The sequence below is a fragment of the Orycteropus afer genome, unplaced genomic scaffold (assembly GCF_000298275.1).
Source record: "Orycteropus afer afer isolate SDZICR_OR568_19922 unplaced genomic scaffold, OryAfe1.0 scaffold00435, whole genome shotgun sequence".
NCBI classification, from domain to species: Eukaryota; Metazoa; Chordata; class Mammalia; order Tubulidentata; family Orycteropodidae; genus Orycteropus; species Orycteropus afer.
The window spans coordinates 2265959-2286840 of record NW_006922022.1 but is presented as its reverse complement, the minus strand read 5'-3'; the positions used below and the strand labels follow the sequence as shown (position 1 = coordinate 2286840).

The 20882-nt window shown below is 36.4% G+C and overlaps 2 protein-coding genes across 2 annotated transcripts in view; one reads left to right on the top strand and one right to left on the bottom strand.

Moving 5' to 3' along the window:
• SNAPC3 (small nuclear RNA activating complex polypeptide 3) overlaps window positions 1-13219 on the top strand; it is a 33074-nt gene extending 19855 nt beyond the window's left edge. Inside the window, exons 6-9 of the mRNA XM_007954157.1 lie at window positions 6183-6265; window positions 6665-6829; window positions 11218-11325; window positions 13072-13219. Coding sequence (XP_007952348.1) covers window positions 6183-6265; window positions 6665-6829; window positions 11218-11325; window positions 13072-13219 — 504 coding nt within the window. The remainder of the gene's footprint in view (window positions 1-6182; window positions 6266-6664; window positions 6830-11217; window positions 11326-13071) is intronic.
• A 4950-nt stretch (window positions 13220-18169) lies between these two features.
• The window catches only part of PSIP1 (PC4 and SFRS1 interacting protein 1), a 39623-nt gene continuing 36910 nt past the window's right edge, over window positions 18170-20882 (bottom strand). The window contains exons 13-15 of the mRNA XM_007954154.1: window positions 20211-20424; window positions 18959-19070; window positions 18170-18230 (exon numbers count right to left, since the gene is read on the bottom strand). Of these exons, the coding sequence (XP_007952345.1) occupies window positions 18170-18230; window positions 18959-19070; window positions 20211-20424 (387 nt within the window). The remainder of the gene's footprint in view (window positions 18231-18958; window positions 19071-20210; window positions 20425-20882) is intronic.

Here is a 20882-nt window from a genome sequence, read left to right as displayed (position 1 = left end):
TCCCTTGTTTCTCCTGCTTTATCTTGCTTTCTTTGTGTGGACTGTGATGCTCTGTTGTCTCTGAGGTATTGTGACTTTTTTGTGTTTATATTATATTTAATTGGTGATTGTATGTTGGAGTGACTTGCCCACGATTTTTGTTGTCTTTGTTTTGTTTGTATGTTATCTACACAAGCAGGGTACTGTGTTCCTCTTTTCTTTAGTTGGCGGCACTTATACACTTACCACCTGTCTTCTTTCCTGTTGTCAGCCTCTCCTGTGTCCCTGCTGACCTTGGCAAACAGAGCCTATTCTTAGGTCCCTGGAATCCAAATGAGAATGTTATCACTTTAAAATCTCAAATGGTTGCCACTTGTAAAGATTCAAAATGGCTGCACCCTTGGTTACTTTATATAGCCAAAATGGCTGCACCCTGCGGACAGTGGAAAGTCAACAGCTCAGGTTGTCTCCCTCCTTGCTGTTTCCCTTCCTAGTCATAGTCCATCAGTGCAGTCGTCCCTGCAGCTCTTGGTGACCAGGACTGATCTTTCGGTCAATTCTCAGGTCCCAACACCACTTGGGAATATTCAGGGTGTTGGTTCCATCAGAGTAGCTGACAGTCTGCAGCTCCAACCATTTCTGTACTCAGTGTTTTTGTTTAGGTTTTTCCGCTAGTTGGTTCCTAATCCACTTCTGTATAGTTCCTTTCAAAGCTCAAACCCGCTGCCGTCGAATCAGGTCTGACTCATAGCAACCCCTCCTTGGGTTTTCGAGGTGATATCACCACAGAAATAGATTGCCCAGCCTTCCTTCTGGGGAGTGGCTGTGAGTTCAGGGCTCCAGGATTATCTTCTGTATCTCTGTCAATTGGTTTTTCTTTTCTTTGTTGAAGAGGGTCTGTTTGCTTGTCTGCCTGTTCCTCCATGTTACCGGAAGTGCCCTAAGACCTTTTTTAATGATAATTCCCAGCTTAATTCTCCATGCTTCTCACCCTTTGCATCGTATGCTTCATGTACAAAAATTTATATGTCCTCAAGCACACCACACTCTTTCACGTCTCATGTGTTTGAACATGACAGAGAACACTTCTCTTCCTTCCATCCATCTGGTGCGTTCATACTCTTATTTCCAAACCCAGCTCAAGATTCACTTACTACATAAAACTTTTCTTTATTCTCCTCTCTTTGCCACCCTGACCCCTTTTCATTTGTCCATTATAGCACTAATTATAGTATGCTGATACAATTTGATATGTGTTTGTCTCTCCATAAGACTGACATTTCTGTCTTTAGAGGGTTGGTGTAGAGACCAGCATCAGTGCTCGGGTACAGATAACACTCAGATATTTTATGAGTTACGCTGAAAATATTTTTTAGGTAGATTCTTCAGTGTTTTTTGAGATGAACAATAGAGAATATTCTATCACCAGAGAATAAAGAAAAACAAGTGCAATTTCAAGGCTGATTTCAGACCAGGATATAAGGGATTTGTCATTTCTTTAGAAGAGGAAAGATACAGTTTTCTCTGTAAAGTTTCTTAACGCAACAGAAAACATATAGTGTAACTATAACGAGATCAATTTAATAAGAAAAATCTATATTCCTGCTTCTTATTCCAGCCATGTTATCATTGCTCAGAGCAGACTGAGTCAGATGCAGGACTCAGTCTTAGCTTCAGGAAACCATGGCCAGTGTTTTCAACCAGGGTGGTCAGTTTATTGGGTTTGTACATCAGTGCTAATGCCTTCAGAAGCTTTCTAAGCAGGGGACTAAACGACCCAGAGAGTTCTACTTTTAAATATGTACATATGTTGTTACATGGTTTCTGCCTCTTCCATCTATTAAAAAATATTAGCTTGTTACTGAGCATTTAACTAATTGGCAGCTACATAGTATACTATCCTTGGAAAGTGTTTTCACTATTTTACAGGCGAAGAAGGAGATGTTTCAGGGCAGCAACGCGAGTTGTCAACCTAACAAAATTAAAAATAACTCCTTAAGCTGTTATGGTTTTTTAATGGGAATGTTTGGGATTTGTTCCATTGGTAATTGTGGAATAAATTAGGGTGTTGCAGCTCTTGTAGCTGAGGAAATGAGAATCTTTATTCCACCCATAAGCAGGATTTTTGAACACAAGATTTTTCTCTGGTTAATTTGATATGTGAGAGGACTAGGAGAATTGAACTGTATATTTAAATCTCTTTTCAAAGCTTATGTGTGAAATGTAATGTCTTACCAAGTCTGAATTGTAGTAGTTCAAGAAGGGGGTACTTTTTATAACTATATATAGTAAATAACTATATAACTATATATAGAAATCGTTGCCAGTATTTGCAAGTTTAAGAATGTGGACCCTCATGTTTTGATTGCTCAGGTAAATCAGTAGTATCAGTAATCTGTTCAGGGTCCTTTTTGGAAGAACTCTTAAGACAATAGTTTCCATGCATATTATTCTGCTATTTATTATACAGCCTTTCCTGTAAAGTAAAAATAGTAACATTACATTGTAAAGATTTCCTTAACTAAGATACTCCAGCTCCTCCCTTCTATTACTGTTTCCCTCACAGCAGATCTGAGGAATGTTTTAGAAGTTCTCATATAGCTGATTTAAATGTTTGCAAGGAGGAAAAGACTAAAGGATGTCTAAAATTATACATAAATAATGACTTTGACCATACTAGTTATTGATAGTTACTTGGTAAGATGGAAATAGTAACAGTAGACTCTTAGGTTACAGACCTATTTAGATTAATAACAGTAGTGTGGTAGTTAAGGTTGTGTGTCATCTTGGCTGGGCCATGGTTTTGAGTGGCTTGGCAGCTGGATGTAGTTATTTCCCATGATGAAATTATAATCACCTCCATGGTAGAAACTGTTGTGACCTGCTAAGTAGTTGAAGGGGAGTTACTTTTGGGGTGTTGCCTATTTCTAGTACATATGGAGAAGCTTTGAGAAAGGTCTTTTGGTTTTTGGCACATTTTGGGTTGTGTTGCCTACTCATCTTGGGATTGTTCCTGGACTTGAACCAGTGGCCTGGTTGCCTGCTGATTTGGGGATTGTGCCATTTTACCTGCCGATCTTGGGTTCATCAGCCTCAGCAGCCAGCAGCTGCATGAATTAGAAGCCTCTAGCTCCAGTGGGCCTGGAACAAGAGGCAGAGCTAAAGCACAGGGTCGATGGGCCTTCCTTCACCCAGCCCCTAGAGCCAGCACCCTGAAATTGAACTTTTAGCCTCCTAATCTGTGAGAGAATAAATTCCTATTTGTTAAAGCTGACTGCTTGTGGTATGTCTGTTATAGATAGCAGTACTAGAAAACCAAGGCAAGTGGTAACTTCTTATACTTGTTTTTCCATGTTTTATCTCCTTGGAATTTGGTCAGCTAAAGTAGCTGACAAAAAGAAGGAAACTAGTAAGGATTTTTTTTCTTTTTACCATTGAAACCAAAAATTCACCCAGGTTGAGATTATTCATACCTTGTGTACCATCCATTTATACAATAAGGTAAGGAAATATTAATGACTTATGATTTAGATGGGAAACTTTTTTTTTAAGTTCACCTTCTAAAATCCCATTGTTTTCTTGGTAGGATATTAGTAACTGTGCCAACATGCATTAAATTCATTGTCACTGAATACATTCGGAGTCATAGTGACCCTATAGTAACAGTAAAACCAGCCCCATAGGGTTTCCAAGGCTGTAATTTTTATGGACACAGACTGCCACATCTTTCTCCCAGGGAGCAGCTTACAAGTTTGAACTGCTGACTTTTGGTTAGCAGCCAAGAGCTTAACCACACAGCACCACAGGGCTCCTTTCAAAATACGTTTGGTTGCTTAAAATCACCCAAGATGAAGTTCTATAGAAGCATTTTGTAATTAACAAAATTTTATATACAGTGAACTATTCTTTGTTTTTAATGAGCTCTGGTACTACGTAGTGGGTATTTGGCTGCTAACCAGAAGGTGAGTGAGTGGTTCAAATCCACCAGCTCCTCCTCCATGGGAGGAAGATGAGGCAGTCTGCTTCCTTATTTACAGCCTTGAAAACCCAATGAGGGTCACTGTGAATTGGAATCAACTCAATAGCAGTGGATGGAATCTTTGTTTCTGTTTCCAAAATAAGGCAATAGTGTTAATTTTTCAGAACCTTCAGTCTTGGACCATTCTCTGAAAGTTTAGAAGTAGATTATGTGGCAGATTTGGTGTTGTAGCAGTGAGGCATGGCTTTATAGTACATTGCATCCTTTTATTTTCACAATAACCTGTGAAGAAAGTAATAGTGTTAATCATAATTTATAGATGAGGAAACACAGGATCATTGAGATTTGATGACTGGTCGCAGAGCAAACAGCACATTCAGTCTTTTGACTGATTGCAATACCAGATAATGTATAAATGAGAGAATGAGGAAAAATAGGAGCCCCAAAGAAATAGAAATTAGTTATTAGGGTAAAACCATTTTAATTCCTGAAACTCACATCTCTTATGGTTCACAAAACTGCTTTTGATTCTACACTCCAACCCTGAAGGTAGCATAAACAAATGAAACTAAACGTACTGCCGTCAAGTTGGATCTGATTCATAGCGACCCCACTTTGGGTTTTTGAGGCGGTATCACTACAGAAGTAGATTGCCCAACCTTCCTTCCAGGCAGTGGCTGGTGGGTTTGAACTGCCAGTCTTGTGGTTAGCAGTCAAACGCCTTACGCACTATTATGTGCCAGTGAGTCGGACCCAACTCATAGTGACCCCTCCTAGGGTTTCTGAGGCAGTATCACTACGGAAGTAGATTGTCCCATCTTCCTTCCGAGGAGTGGCTGGTGGGTTTGAACCGCCAGCCTTCTGGTTGGCAGTCAAGTGCCTTAGGCACTGTGTTACCAGAGCATCAGGTAATATTATTTTCACTTTACAGCTGAGGTAACTCAGGTCCGAATAGACTGTTTAGAGCCCTAAAGCTAGTCGGTCATAGGTTAAGGAAAAGAACTCTGGACTTCTGGCCCTCATGTGGGGCCTTACTCTAAGCATACACTGAAGGACAAATCTCACAGTGGTTCTCAACTCTGGCTGCACATTCAAATTTACCAGAGAGTTTTGGAAAATACTCATACGTGGACCCCATCTTTAGAGATTCTCATTCATTGGGTCTGAGGTGAGTCTTGGTCTTTGGTATTTTTGTGATTTCTCTTATGCCATCCAGATTAAGAGCCACCCTTCTGAGTCTGGTGGACTGAAAGTTCAAAGCCTGAGGTTCACCCCAGTTGTGCTACCACTCTGGTACCTTGGGTAGGATAGAATAGGAAAAATAGAAATTCCCATTCTGCCTGCCTGAGAGTTACTGAAAACATGAGAGCATTTTTGTAAAAGCATATTCAAAATACAAAAATGTCCGAAAAACGTAACTTCATGAGCACGTCATTATCAGTGAAGCTACACTTGGGAAACATAGAGAGAGATGTAACGTGTTCAGTTTAGTTCTAGTATCCAAAATAGTTGCCATTGCTTTGTTTGCATACAATAAAATAACACTGAAGTTTATTCTATTTCTCATTGGATTCTTTTTATGAATCACAGAACATAGATTTAAATCCATTCAATTCGGTTACTAAAACATCAGCAGGATAAAATTCCTCTGACATGATACTTGTCACATACTAAACTCACTGCCACCAAATTGGTCCCAACTCATAGTGACCCCACCTTAGGTTTCCAAGGCAGTATCTCTATAGAAGTAGATTGCCCAGTCTTTCTTCCGAGGAATGGCTGGTGGGTGTGAACCCCTAGGCTTCTGGTTAGCAGTCAAGTGCCTTAGGCACTATGCCACCAGAGCTCCTAAAAGAATCAAACCAAATCCACTGCCTTTGAGTCAAATAAAACTTATAGCAACCGACCCCTCCTTGTGTTTCGAGGTGGTATGTCTGTGGAAGTACATTGCCCAGCCTTCCTTCTGAGGAGTGGCTGGTGGGTTTGAACCACCAGTTGTCTTGTCAGCAGTCAAATGCTTTAGGCACCACACCACCAGAACTCCTTGTCACATAGTAAGTTCCCATTAAATGTTAAAACAAATTAGTGAGCTGAGTATATTTTATGCTAGGTCATAAAGTTACTATAACACATATTAGCATATTCTTATATTTAAATTTTGAATGAAGAGAGTAACTTCATAATTATTAATAGTGGCCATTTAACACCATCTGTTTTCTTGTAGGATCTGTACAAATCAGCCTTCTTTTATTTTGAAGGAACATTTTACAATGATGAAAGATACCCTGAATGCAGAGATCTGAGCAGGTAAAGTTTCCAAAAAATCTTTTCAAATTCTTACCAATTTTTAGTTCTCAAAATAGTTATATCTCAGTAACTTCTGTTATTGGTCTGTTAAAATCTTTTCCAAGGAGTTTATAGTTTATTTGGGGAGGGCAGAATTATACTTTGAATATTTTAGTCTAGCACTTAACCATTTGCACCACCCAAGAACCTGCTGCTATAAGAGATTGAGAAAAAAGTCAGCTGATTCCGCCTTATATCGACTACTATGGTTTTCTTCTGAAGATAGAACTGTCCAGTTAATTGGGTGAACCTGTGTATGTGAAATACTGCTATACTGCTGTCATAGACCCTTTTCTGCCATTTTAATCTTTTCATGAACCAATGATAATTATCTGTGTGCCTCCCCCTTCCCCCCAACAGAACTATCATTGAGTGGTCAAAGTCCCATGATCGAGGCTATGGAAAGTTTCAGACTGCTAACATGAAAGATTTCACCTTCAATGACTTGTATATCAAGCTGGGCTTTCCTTACTTATACTGTCACCAGGGAGACTGTGAACATGTTGTTGTCATTACTGACATAAGGTATGTGGCAGCACTCAGAACATTTTATTGTTTTGTTTTCCTCTTATTTCACAGTATAAAGGTACAGACATTTGGAAAAAGAATAAGAGGAGTAAAAGTTATTATCACTGTAGTTTGGCTATTGTTGTTGTTATGTGCCATCAAGTCGGACCTGACTCATAGTGGCCCCTCCTTGGGTTTCTGAGGCGGTATCACTACAGAAATAAATTGCCCAACCTTCCTTCCTCAGTTTGGCTTCAGAGTAGCAAAAGTTGAGTGCCTGCTACCCATACAGTCACCAACTCTTGTGACTGTGTGCATTATATTTTATGTTTTGTGGCAAATCTATATAAGAAGTAAAAGGAGTTCTGGTGGTGTATGGATAAGGCACTTGACTTCTAACCAGAAGGTCAGCAGTTCGAACCCACCAGCTGCCCCGTGGAAAGAAGATGAGGTGATCTACTTCTGTAAAGATTTACAGCCTCAGAAACCCAGTGGGGGTCACTGTGAGTCAGAAACGACTCAACAGCAATGACTTTGGTTTGGTTTGGTTTTATATAAGAAGTACTAAACTGTTTAGTAGTAGAAGGTTAAAAAGCCGTAACTACTTTTAGAAATATATATTCCATTTGCATATTGAGCAGTTTTATTCAGGTGATTCATTTTGCATATTATGTAGACCTTTTATTTGTACATTTGCAACTAACTATATCACTCGGTTTCCTGTCATTTTCTCAAAATTTTTAGGAGAGAAAAGGGAACTAGGGGAGAAAGAGAGAAATTCTAACATTTGATAGATCTGGAGCCTTAATGCTTTGTAAAGGTTTAAATTGGGAAGGAGCTAAAATAATCTGACATGAAGTTTTGGGATTAGTTAATGTATTTTACATAGCCGGTATCTCTATTCCTCATGTATATCTGTTCCTCAAGAATAGAGATACCAGCCTTACCAGATTTATTAAAATATTCCAAAATCTCATGCTTCATGATAAAGATTCTCATTTCTTCCTTGTTTAGGAGATCTCCCTTAGGAAGGACCAATGTGCAGGAATAGCCCTACTTTCTGGTTTAATCCCCTTTGAAAAACCATTTTAAGTTTCTTGTGGAGCTGTGATACACCCTTTTTTTTTTTTTTTTTTTTTTTAATTTTTCACGTTAATCCTTCCCCTCCCACCCCTGGTAACCAACAAATAAATTTTCCTTCCATATATAAACTTTCCTTGACTTTTTACAATGATGAACTAACATAGTATTTGCCCTTCTGTAATTGGCTTATTTCACTCAGCATGATATCCTCCAGGTTCATCTGTTATGCCTATGACCTGATGCCTTTGAAGAGTCCTTACTTTTACTTCTCTTGAGTCTTGAGTTTTTCCTAAACACAGCTTGAGCCCTTACTCCATTCTATCTGCTTACTGGAGTAGTTGTGACCTTCTAAGGTCATGTCCCCATTCCCCTAGTTTTTTACCAACTATCCTCATAAAAATTACCTGGGAGTGCTTGGTAAACATGAAGTTCTCCTGGAATTCTCAATCAGTAAGATTGGGTAGGCCCAAGAGTTACTATGTTTAAATACACCACATGAGATTCTTAAAAGGTACTTGGCTACTAACCAAACAGTTGGTGGTTCAAACCCACCAGCTGCTCCGTGGAAGAAAGATGAGGCCATTTGCTTCTGTGAAGATTTGTAGCCTTGAAAACCCAACGGGAGTTGTTATGAGTGGGAATTGACTCAATGGCAGCAAGTTTGATTTTTTGAATTTGTTACATGATTCTTCTCCTGAAGTAACTTTAGGAAATATTGCACCTCAGTAGGTCACTGTCCTATTTTATTTAGCAGTTCTTCTGTATTTTGTTTATTTAGCAGTTCTTCTGTCATGATGGGGACGCTTTGAGTTGGCAACTTAATGGCACCCAACTGTAACAGCCCCAACACCTGCTCCCTTCTAAAGCAGTGCTCTATATTGTATGTAGATGTAGTTTACTGCAGGGTAAAATGCAAAAGGGAGTGCAATCACTCTGTGAGTAATTGGACTATTGTGATACTACTCTTTCCATTCCAAGTTTCAGTTATCCAACCAGTGAATTGATTTTTAGAATTCCAGTTTTAGGCTGGAAAAGGTCATGGTTAAAAACAAAAAAAAGTGTATATAACAAAATTTTGACTAGATTGAATACTTAGGACATCCTTTTATGTAATTCCTTCATGTAGAACACCTAAAATATTTTATTGCTTAGAAAGAAAATATGCTAAGTAGCTATTTTTGAAATATGAAAATGTATGCATTAAAGCAGATAAATTATTCTGAATGTGTTGTTATGTGCTGTCGAGTCGGCCCCCTCTCATATGACCTCTCCTTGGGTTTCCGAGGCGGCATCACTATGGAAGTAGATTGTCCAACCTTCCTTCCGAGTCTGAATGTGTAGGAATTGTAAGTAACATTTTTTTAACCCAAGGATAGTAACTGGGACCCCTAGGGGGAAATTCATTAGAGATTTTGGTCCAATGTAAGGTGAAATGGTTAATGAGAAAGAAGCAAGATTAAAATGTTGTGTTTTTGAGGCAGTGAGATGCCTGTCACTAGGAGTACTCATGTTAGAATTTTAAATCACAGTTGTTACAATTTAATGTGTGGAATAGTGGTTGATTTCAGGAACCTAAGAACCCTGGTTTTTTTTTTTTTTTTGAGTCTGTCATACAGTGCTGAATGTATCCCAATTTCTGGAATATAGAACTTTTACCAAATTTGTGTTAGTAGTCATCTTGTGTATCTTAACTTATTGGCATTTAATTTTAATTCAACTACATGTGCTCAAACAACTATCCTACTAATAGAGGAACTAACATAGGGAATAAATCATTTAAATAAATATGAATTATCACCTGGAGTGGTTAGACAGAGATGCTCTTTCTAGTTGTAATTTGAAGATTAAATATCTGCCTAGCCAGAATACACTTATGTAGAAAATTAATGAGGAGCCGAAGTCAAAGAAACAGTTAAGAAGAATTGGTGAGGCAGGAGCCAGGAGAGCAGTTACAAACCACATAGACCTAAACTGTGTACGGTGCATCTCTTTCTTTGATAATGCATTAAATTTTATGTAGGCTTTTCTGCCTGCTCTTCCCCTCAAATAAGGGGGAATTTGTCTTAGAGTAAGTGTGAAGTAGAACACAATCCCCTATTTTCTGGTCATCTTGATTTCCTTGTGCTTCTTATAGTGTAGGCATAGTGGTAGTGCTCCCTGTCATTCTAAGGCTGAAGGACAAAAGTAACCTTTAAGTTCAAGGCAAATAAGTGATGCACTGCTAAAAGAAACAATGATCTGTTCAAATGCTAAAGTGAAATAATTTACACTAAGAGTCTGCAGTATGGGGCTTTCTTAAGGAACTTTTAAAAGTGTTTTAGACTACAAGTTATTTTCATCTAGAATGGCATTGATATAATCACCCATTGCTGTTCCATACCACCAACAAAAATTTAGTACTTTGTTTTCTTACGGTGAAGTTGATATTTGGTACCCTTTTTTTACTTAAAAAATATTTCATGATCCTTCAGAATACTCCTGTGCAGTGTCTTCGTTTCTGAAATGAATAATCCAAAGATACAGTATAGTTAAGGGGTTTACCCGAAGTCATGTGGCTGATTTATGGCAGAATGGAGACTGACTTCCACTTACAATTTCTTAACACACAAAAGATTACGTGATTCTGACTCCTGAAACTTTTTAGAAGTCCTACAAATTCACACTATACCAGAAGCCAGATTTGGATTTTAATAGATATGTTGTTGTTGTTGTTATGTGCCGTCGAGTTGGACCTGGCTCATAGCTACCCCTCCTTGGGTTGCCAAGGCAGTATCACTACAGAAAATCTACTTGCCCATCCTTCCTTCCGAGGAGTGGCTGGTGGATTTGAACCGCCAGCCTTCTGGTTAGCAGTCATATTCCTTAGGCACTATGCTACCAGAGCTCCTAATAAAGATATAAATAATAATAATAAAAGCCATGTTTTTTAACTTACCAGTTGATCTAAGTAAATTGGTACTAAGTAGCTTTCTCAAACTTTGTTCCGTAAGAAGGCACTAAGTGTTGGGCAAAGCAGGGATTCTGTGAGGGAATTAATATATTCAAGAAATGCTGCATATTGTGTATCCCTCTTAGAATCATAACACATATCACCATAAAGGGTTTTAGGGAGTCATAGAGGAGAGAAAACCTTGTACAGTCTAAAATCTTTTTTCTGAGAAAGTATTTTGTGGAAAACAGTTTGTTCAAACCTGATGAAACAAGTCATTTTACAAGAATTTCTATAAAACCACCATTGAAAAATACTGTTGTTTCTAATGTTGAGGTAGATATATTTTTCTTTATAAATTATAAAAATTTGAATTTATTTTCTTATGTGTAAGGTTTGTGCATCATGACGACTGCTTGGACAGGACTCTTTATCCCCTTCTTATCAAGAAGCACTGGCTGTGGACAAGAAAATGTTTTGTTTGTAAAATGTACACTGCCAGGTAATCGATACCAATCTTTTTCTTTAAGAAATATTGGTTTTCAGTAGTCAGGTACTTTGCTGTGAGTTGGAATCAACTCCTTGTCAGTGAATTTGGTTTTGGATCTGGTTAGGGAAGGGCTACGTAATTGGGTTAGTGGGCTACCGTCTGCTTAATAAGGAAATGCATTATCATGTATAGTGGAAGTCCAGGTAGTCAGATTTCAGGGTTGTCAATACAGTGGCTCTATGATGAATCATGGAACTATGTTCTGCCTCCTTTCTGCAGCTTACAGAATTACCATTGCCCCACAACTTCCCCTAAACGAAAACACATTACCTCACATGTAGTAAGATCAAAGAGTTTCATCAAATTGTTTCATTTTAAAGTTTTATTATGATTCACATGCCATACAGTTTACCCATTTAGAGTATACAATTCCATGGTTTTCAGTATATTCATAAAGTTTTGCAATCAATTTTAGAACATTTGGGGCCTTGTAAAATTTTAACATTGCAGTTATCCTGGGTTTCAATTCTTGAATTCTCAATTTTTTTACTTCTCTTTGTGGATTATTTTTTATTTGCTAAAATTAAAATCTTTAAGATTCTCCACATTTAGATCATAGTGTTTTTCTCAATATGTATAGTCAAAAATAAGTCTGAAAACCATGCAGAGGAAAAGGAAGAATTTCGTAATTTTGTTTTAGGTTCTGTTTCATAATGTGCTTTTCCAGTTTATCAAAAGAAAAACCTGATAAATCAGGTCAAAATTAAAATTAAGCAATTTTAAGAATAAACTGACTTCCCATGATACACACAATTCAGATAGACTGAAGAACAGCATTCTCTTCTTATTGTAGCCAGTAATAGCAGCTCTGGTGGTAGAATGGTTAAAACATTTGACTGCTAACCAAAAGGCAGTTCACGTCTGTAAAGATCTACAGCCTTGGAAACTCTGTGGGCTGTTCTACTCAGTCCTGTAGGGTCAGACTAAGTCAGAATTGACTCTATGGCAGTGGGCTAGAATTTTTTGGTAGCCAGTAACATCATCTCACGGCAAAACCGCATCTCAGTGCCAAAGTGTTGCCTCTAAGATTTGTACTCCAGTTGCTAACATTTTATCCTGAATTCTAGGTTGAACAGCTGGAGCTTTCAAATTAACCAGTACTAATTTGCCAGTTAAAAAGATAAAGTGTATCAGATCTTTGTTGTTGTTGTTATATGCCATTGAGTCAGCCCCGACTCATAGCGACCCCTTCTTGGGTTTCTGAGGCAGTATCACTAGGGAAGTAGGATTGCCCAACCTTCCTTCCGAGGAGTGGCTGGTGGGTTTGAACCGCCAACCTTCTGGTTAGCAGTCAAGTGCCTTAGGCACTATGCTACCAGAGCTCCTATCATATCTTTAGTATCTATTATTTTTCAAAATGTCCCTGTGCAAGGAAGATGACTATGTACATAACAGTTACTTAGGGGATAGGTGTGAGATGACAAACATATGGTGCATTCAAGTACAGCTTTTTCTGTACTTACCTTTTAAGGGTAAATCTTTCAGGAAAACAGCATTCTCCAGTGTTGGTGTTAAGTGTGCTTTTGCCTTACAGCATATTGGGAGTGATATAAAAGATTGAATAAAGTAGAATAAAGAAATAATGGGAAAGTTAAATCTATATACTACTACAAGTGATAACATACAATGTGCATGTGCATGTCAGTTATCATGAAAAATTTATACTGATGTCTCTCTTTTTTTTAAAAAAAACTACAGGTGGGTGACGAACAATGACAGTTTTGCACCAGAGGATCCATGTTTCTTTTGTGATGTTTGCTTCCGAATGCTCCACTATGATTCAGAAGGCAACAAACTTGGGGAATTCCTTGCTTATCCTTATGTTGATCCAGGAACTTTTAATTAAGGATAACACACAAAATAACAACCCTTGTAAACAAACAGTCCTTTTGGATAGTTATTTCTAAGAATTGACACAGAGGAAAAGGATTCACCTTGAACAGTCAGCTACAGCCACAAAAAAAAAAGGCAAATCAAAATTTTTAATGAAGTAACTTGATTGTATTTAGTAAATTATTTAAGTATTTATTAAAATATATTTTTAATTCAGATGCTTTTTGCCCATTTTTAAGTAGGTTTATGTTGAGTTAGGAGTCCTTTATATATTCTGAGTACAAACAAGTCCTTTATCAGATACACGTTGTGATTCTTTTCTCTGTCTGGCTTGCCTATTCATTCTAATTTTGTCCCTAGTGCTTTTTGCTAATACCATCAAGTGGTATATGTGCTTTGAAATTCTTTGAAGAATTTGACAGCTACACCTTGTACCATGAGGCTTACAAGGTATATATAGATCCTTCAAATAACTAATAAAAATTAGAGAAGTGGAAGAAATTATTCAGTAAATAATAAGGTCAAGAATAGTTATATAATTAAATCTTATTTGTATTAAGGTTTTTTTTTTTTAAATAAAAAGTAGGCACATTTTAGTGAAATTTCATTTCTGGATAAGAACTTGTGAGGTACAATTTAAAATGTATGGCAAAGAAAAAAAACTACTACATAATTTACGCAATATGATGACTGATATTTGAGAAACCAGTATCATGTGGTTTGCTAGCTCTGGCTCACTCTGAGGGCTGTAACACCCAGTTCTCTAAGAGGGAAAAAAAATTTTCTGCCTCAGCTTTTCCATTGTTTTGATCCTAGTTATTCCCTCATTCTGAGCCAAAGAAATTTTTTCAGATAACTGGGGTCAGGATCATTAGAGAAAATTATAGTTATCTATAGTTGAAATCATCTTTTGGAAACGTTTTCTGTTTTGGGGTAGAAAACTGAATACTGTTTTAAGACTTTATGAAATGCTACATAATATAAAGTAGTTCAATTTAAATGCATCATATTTATGTTTCACTTTCTTTCTTCTAGGTTATACTGAAATTCAACTAAATTTCACATTTCCTTGGATGACTTAGAGTTTTACCATATAAATCAAAAATTGGTGAGACATATGCACTTATTAAAAGGCTAACATTGAAATATGCTTTATGGACTTAGATGCCACATATCCACTTTAGCTGGTATGGAGATGACAAGCAACTTATGTCCACTGGTGTCTCATTCACAGATTCAGTGGGGACACCAAAAGGCTTCACTTTTATGTTGGGCCTAAATTTTTACTTTCCTCTGGTGGTGTAGTGCCTAAGGCATTTGACTGCTAATCAGAAGGCTGGCAGTTCAAACCCACCAGCCTCCTCAGAAGGAAGACTGGGCAATCTACTTCTGCAGAGATACCTCCTTGGAAACCCCGAGGGGTTGCTATGAGTCGGATCCGACTCAATGGCATTGAGTTTGGTATTGAGTTTGGTTTATATATCCACAGGTGGTAACACTAAGCAGATTAAAAATTCTGCTTTAAAACCATGTATTTAAGATCCTCAAAGTTAGCAGGTAAACATATATTTTTACTGTTAATATGCACGTTTGTTACTTTTCTCATTTGTATTATTTCATACTCTCAAAACAGAAGTTACAGAAAGTAACTTACTGTCATACATCATCATTCTATGTGTGGTGCCAACCAGTTCATCTTAGTGAACAAAAGAGAGAAATGTCTGTTAACACACGATGCAGTTTTTTATCATTTATTGAGAATATTAGTCTGCTGGTTCTTCAGTTTAGCTTTTTCACCAAAGGTAAAAGTTTCTTGGGGAAACCAAGAGGAATAGCTTGTGTGTTATGTATCAGTTATGTGGATCTCCTACCAAGTTGAAGTCAAAAGAAATTTCTACCTTTGTGTAATCTGCAACTATAAATTCCCTAAATCAAAGACAGCTTTTCTAGCAGGATAGCTTAAGAGCTATTAAACACAACATGATTATTACATTGTATATGATATTTTACCTAAGAAAAGCAAATATAAAATAGTTGCCATGAACTTTTAAAACAACATCTTGTATACAGTTAGAAATAATGTAGATTGCGATACAACCTTTAAGGAAAATAAGGCGAAAAGTCAATTATCTCTAAGGTTGAATAGTGTACACAACACAAATATAAATACATTTCTGCCTATACATGTAGTTTCTTCCATTTCTTAAGGGCTTAATATGGGTTTGCTATTTCCAATAAATCATCCCTTCTCTGGCCAATCTTTTATAGAGTCCTCTAAAAGCCTTTGCTTTCATACAAGACTAAATGGCAGACTTCATTTTGACCTGACTCCTTTACACAGGTAAGTATACGAATAGGTCCATGGTAGTATGTTGTTGTTGTTGTTATGTGCCGTCGAGTCGGCCCCGACTCATAGCGACCCCTCCTTGGGTTTCCGAGGCAGTATCACTACGGAAGTAGGATTGCCCAACCTTCCTTCCGAGGAGTGGCTGGTGGGTTTGAACCACCAGCCGTCTGGTTAGCAGGCAAGTGTCTTAGCCACTATGCTACCAGAGCTCCCCCATGGTAGTATACTACACTTAAATCTATCAGCAAAAACTTATGCCTTGTAAGCCTTAATCTACTATTTAGAACTTTAGAATGGTCACGCTGTTGTTACACACAGAAAGTCCTAATCAGGTTCTGGTTCAGATCATGCCATCTGAAATTTCTCCAAGCAGTTGAAAAATCTTCAACAATTGATTCTGCTGGGCCATATGAAACCTAGGCTTAAAAATGTTACCCAGGGGTGAAAAAACAGCACAAAGTATTATTTATAACTAATGTACACACATACATATATTGTTTCCTAGTCTAAATAGGAAAGCATCTCTTAGTAGTTTTTCAGTTCTAGTTTTCACAATATAATACAGTTTAAATTGAGCCACTGCTCCTGAAAGGTCTTAAAAATTAGTGAAATGATAAGAGTTCTGAGAGTAGTGTTTATCTGTGAGTCACTGTGATAGATGAGAAAGCAACTGCTTTAACATAACATGCACTAACTGGTTAGAGCAAAGTCAACCCATGTAGGCAGACATAAATTATGATTAGAATCCTAGAGGTCCAGGCAAAATATTCTGTGGCTTCTTGGCAAAACTAGAGATTTCTTGGGTCACAGGATAAAAAGGGAGGGTACTTTAGTTTTATCACTTTGGGCTTACTTTTACTTTCTATTTAATAGTTACCCTATCTCCCCAAACAAGAAAATCTGCGTGACCAGTTAACTAAGGAGTTACTACTTCCTTGGTTGCAAATGAGAATTCCATCTCCTGCTTTTATTAATAGCAAAAAAGTAATTTACTAGTAGAGTTTGATAGAAAAATTCTTTAATCAAAACAAGTTTACACTTTAACACTTATGGCTTGATTAGAATAAATCTGTCCAAATCCAAACAAACAGATAATGACTGGTTTATATAAAATTAGAGTTCTACCAAAATAATGGCTCCTAGGTCCACTGTAAGACTCTTCAAAAACAAAAATCCAATTATTAGAATTGAAGATTCAAACTTTTCACCTATGGATGAGAACAATTATTCATGAGGTTAAAATATACAAAGTTTGTCCACCCACTTTCTTCCTTGGGGGGAGGGGAGTGGGCAACTTAGAAACCACAAGTCTGAAGTTACAACTCTTACCTTTTATTAAGCCGTTTTTTCTCACATTCATAGAGTTTCAAAACATGAGTGTCTTTTAGCTATTGAAAACCACCAACTTTCCTAATATTCAGTTCAAAAGATAATGTTAACATACCCTTAAATTTCGTGTTAACACTGATTCACCCTGATTTAGCCCATATATGAATATACAGACTATCAAAATACTAAGTCACTCTTTGTCAACTGCCTTCTCTCTCAGCAATCCTGCCATATATATGATACAGAAATGAAAATAAAAACACCCTTCTAATATAACCATGCTTTCAAATAGGTTGGTTTCTTTATATAATACTTATTGCATAAGCATTATGCATTGATTTTTCTCCCCAATTAAAAAATCCTACTTAAGTGACTTCCTTCGTGAGTGTGACTTAAAATAGAGATACTTCTCAAAAATAAACTTTTATCATTTAGTTTTCAAATTATAGCTCCTAGTGCTTATTAAATATCTTAAATGGTTGATTTCAAGGTTAACAATAGTCTAATGTCAGATTAATCCCAATATATAACCTATTCTGCTCTCTGCAGGAAAAGTCATGTGATTTCGCTGAATTTCAAGCCATAAAACTCAGTAATTTATCTTCAAAATTAACATGAGTTTTGTACCTTGCAAAATTGTCAGTTGAACTTCAGATGGATATCTGGTCATCATACAAAAAGGCTTACAGACCACACATTTTTAACAAAGAAGCAGAATAATGTAGCACAATGTAGACTTAAGATTAAAATTAACGTTTGATAAAAGGAGGGTAGGAGTGAGTTCTTGTATAGAAGTAACATATTATCTACCATTAAAAAAATGCTCAACTTCTACAAAACCCACGAACGGTGAAAAGACAGTCTGGTTTATCCAACATGTAAAAACTATGCACAAAAACCACAGAATTAGGGAGAAGAGGAAAGGTATTGTACAAGTAGCAGTTTTAAAAATGTAACTCTTCTCTACTATCAATTACACATTAACTTACAGACACTAATTGAAAATATGCTACAACCATAATGTCTGAAAAAAGCAGCTTAATGTTTTCTAAATGGATTTTCCCACACACATATTTACTGTATATTGTAGCTGTTAATACTGCACAAGTACAATTAGCAATGTTTAATTTTAAACAAAGATAAAGGGAATTTTCTCCCTCAAAGCCAATTTCACATCAAAACCTATGCTTATAAAAATTTTAAACTTTCATTTGTAGCACTCTAAATATTTAAAATGAAAACCATTACAAATTTCTCAAATGTCCTTTATGTTCCAGGTACATCAATTTAGTTATCTAGTGTAGAGTCTTTCAGAGATATTTCAGTCTCTCTCTCTTCACTGCTTGGTCTAAAGGGAAAAGAAAGACTAGGATTAGAGCTTTATTTTCCCTAAGAAAGAAAAAGACATTGAATCTGTACGTTGCATTTTAAACATCACCAAAAGAGTAGATTTTAAAAGAAACACTGATTTGTTCTTAAGGAACTATATTCGTTTACCTTGTTCAAAATTTTATTTACTATGTGTCTTCTCAAGGTAATATGCAGATCAAGAAAAATCATCAACATGGCTCAGGCCCTTTTTCTCATTTCTGGCTTTAAATTCTCAAAGAATATGAAAATAGAGCTATGATAACAACGTATTACAAGCTTTAATAAGAACAAGAGGATTAGACAAGATTTCCCTAAACTACAGGATTAAAAGAGATGTTTAGCAAATCAAGGCTTGGGGAACTATGGTTCCATAGCTTGTTACTATAGGGTAGGTACTACAAGAAATAAACTTGAATTCTACATCTAAATTTATTTTGTCAAAATTCAAGAAAATTTGAAACAAGTCATTATGAAGATCTAGCAATAAAAGACATTCAGGGAATGGTAATCTCTTTAATGTGGTTTTAACTAGCTCTATTCCCTTTAAGTACAGCAAGTAAATCAGTTGTAAATGAAAATTGTTAACTTTTTGCCTTTTAATTTTCAATTTGCTTCCTGAATCCTGGAATAAAGTGATTAAAATATACAAATGAATTCAGAATGGTGTGACAAACACACAAGAAGGCAATTAAAACATCTCTTTACTTTTTCTTAGAGCTGGCCTCATGGTGGTCTTTGCTTTCTTCATTGCTTTCTCCATTATGTTGTGGCTGATTACTGTCTTGAGTATCAGAGCCTCCATTTACAGTCTTTGAACCTTTCAAAGTATGGCAATAGAAAAACTGTTAGAGCTTCTAAAATAACTGAAGATGTCTTCTAAGAGTCAATGTAAAAAAATAAAACATGGTCCTTAGGTTTCTAATAATTAATATATTTATTTATTCTAGGATTAAGCTTTGATGCAATTTCAAAAAAAAAGTAAGTAATTTCATTTAAAGGCTACATTGTTGACTCCTGACACACCAGGATACACTGTAGCGAAGGCAGTTAAGTAGGGTTACTACATGTATATATAGGTATGCAATTAACGATTATCAGGAAGGCTAGTGGGTAGTATAAGTCTTTACAGCACATTATGATTAAGTCATTTTAATGTTTTTAAACATTACTATAAAATTTCATATTTTATCACTGACATTTTAGAACAGAAAGCATTACAAGAAATACTTCCTGTTTGGCACAATTTTGGGCCCTATGACTAAGTGAACAATGGGGGTTTTCTTATAAGGCAATTGGCCTTCAAGGAAAAATCATTCCAAAATAAATGAAAATAAAAAATCTAATTGCTTCTGCAAGTTTCTAGCTTAAGCAGCTGCTAAGATACTTATTAACATAAAATTGGAGTGGGACTGACAAGGTAGGCAATGTGTTTTAACACTTTCATAACCCATATGTAAGAGTCTTTCATAGATATATTAGGTCCCTGGTTGGTGCAAATGGTTTACACTTGACAGCTGAAACCTACCCATTAGAAACCATGGAAGAAAGGCCTGGTGATCTACTTTTGTTAAGATTACAGCAAGAAAACCCTATGGAGCTAAGTTTCGCTCTGTAACACATGGAGTTGCCATTAGTCAACAGCAACAGGTTGGGTTGAATTTGTTGCACATTCTGAACAATTTATAGATGAAATGGTATATTATCAGGGACTTCGAGATAATTTTGAGAAGTGCCAAGTGGATGGAATATAAAACAGCAATGTTCATGAATTATTAGTAATTGCTGAAGCTAGGTGACAATAGTAGTAGTAGTAGTAACAATTTAAGCTTAATGAAAAAAAATCAAGATTGAACTCTACATATTCCACTAAATGCTTCATAAGATCTTTTTCAAAAAATGTTTTAAAACAGTCCCAGTAAACAATCAGAAACCTAGTGTCGAATTTATTACCACATACCGGTTTGTTCTTTTTCTAGCTTTTTGTTTGGGCCTTTCTTCCCTTGATCTTTGGTTTTATTCGCTTCTTCATGCTGTCTTTGTTCAGCAAGTGATTTATTCAGCACTTGTGTAATCACAGAATCTCCTTCACCCACCAAAAACATGTTCTTAAACTTGTTATACAACATTGTAGACTTTTCCATGATAACCTGACTAACTTTGAATCGCCGTATCTGAGAAAACAAAATATTCATAATTATTTCCCATTTATTTTTTTCCCCAGTTCTTTAAAAAAGAGAGAGAGAAGCAGCTATTTCAGTTGAATTGGATTTGATGGATTTTTTTTTTTCTGACACCGTATTATACCTTCCCATTATCTTTAAACCTCAGTGTTCCCAAACCCCAGTGTTTGAGTCCATTACAGCAGAACTATTTGGTGAGTTTTGGTTGTACAAATGAAGTGAAAGCTCCACAGAAGATAGTTAACAATTTGCCAGAAAGGCTTTGTTAAGTTAGCAGGCATGTAAGAAAAGCTCTGGGGTAGGAAACAAACGTATGCATACCTTATTTAAATACATAATTTATTTAATCATAATCCCAATTTCTTAAATATTGTGCTAACATATATGTAACATTTCTATTTTAATCACTTCTGAATTTATAGTTCAGTGACATTAATTGTTATTTGCCG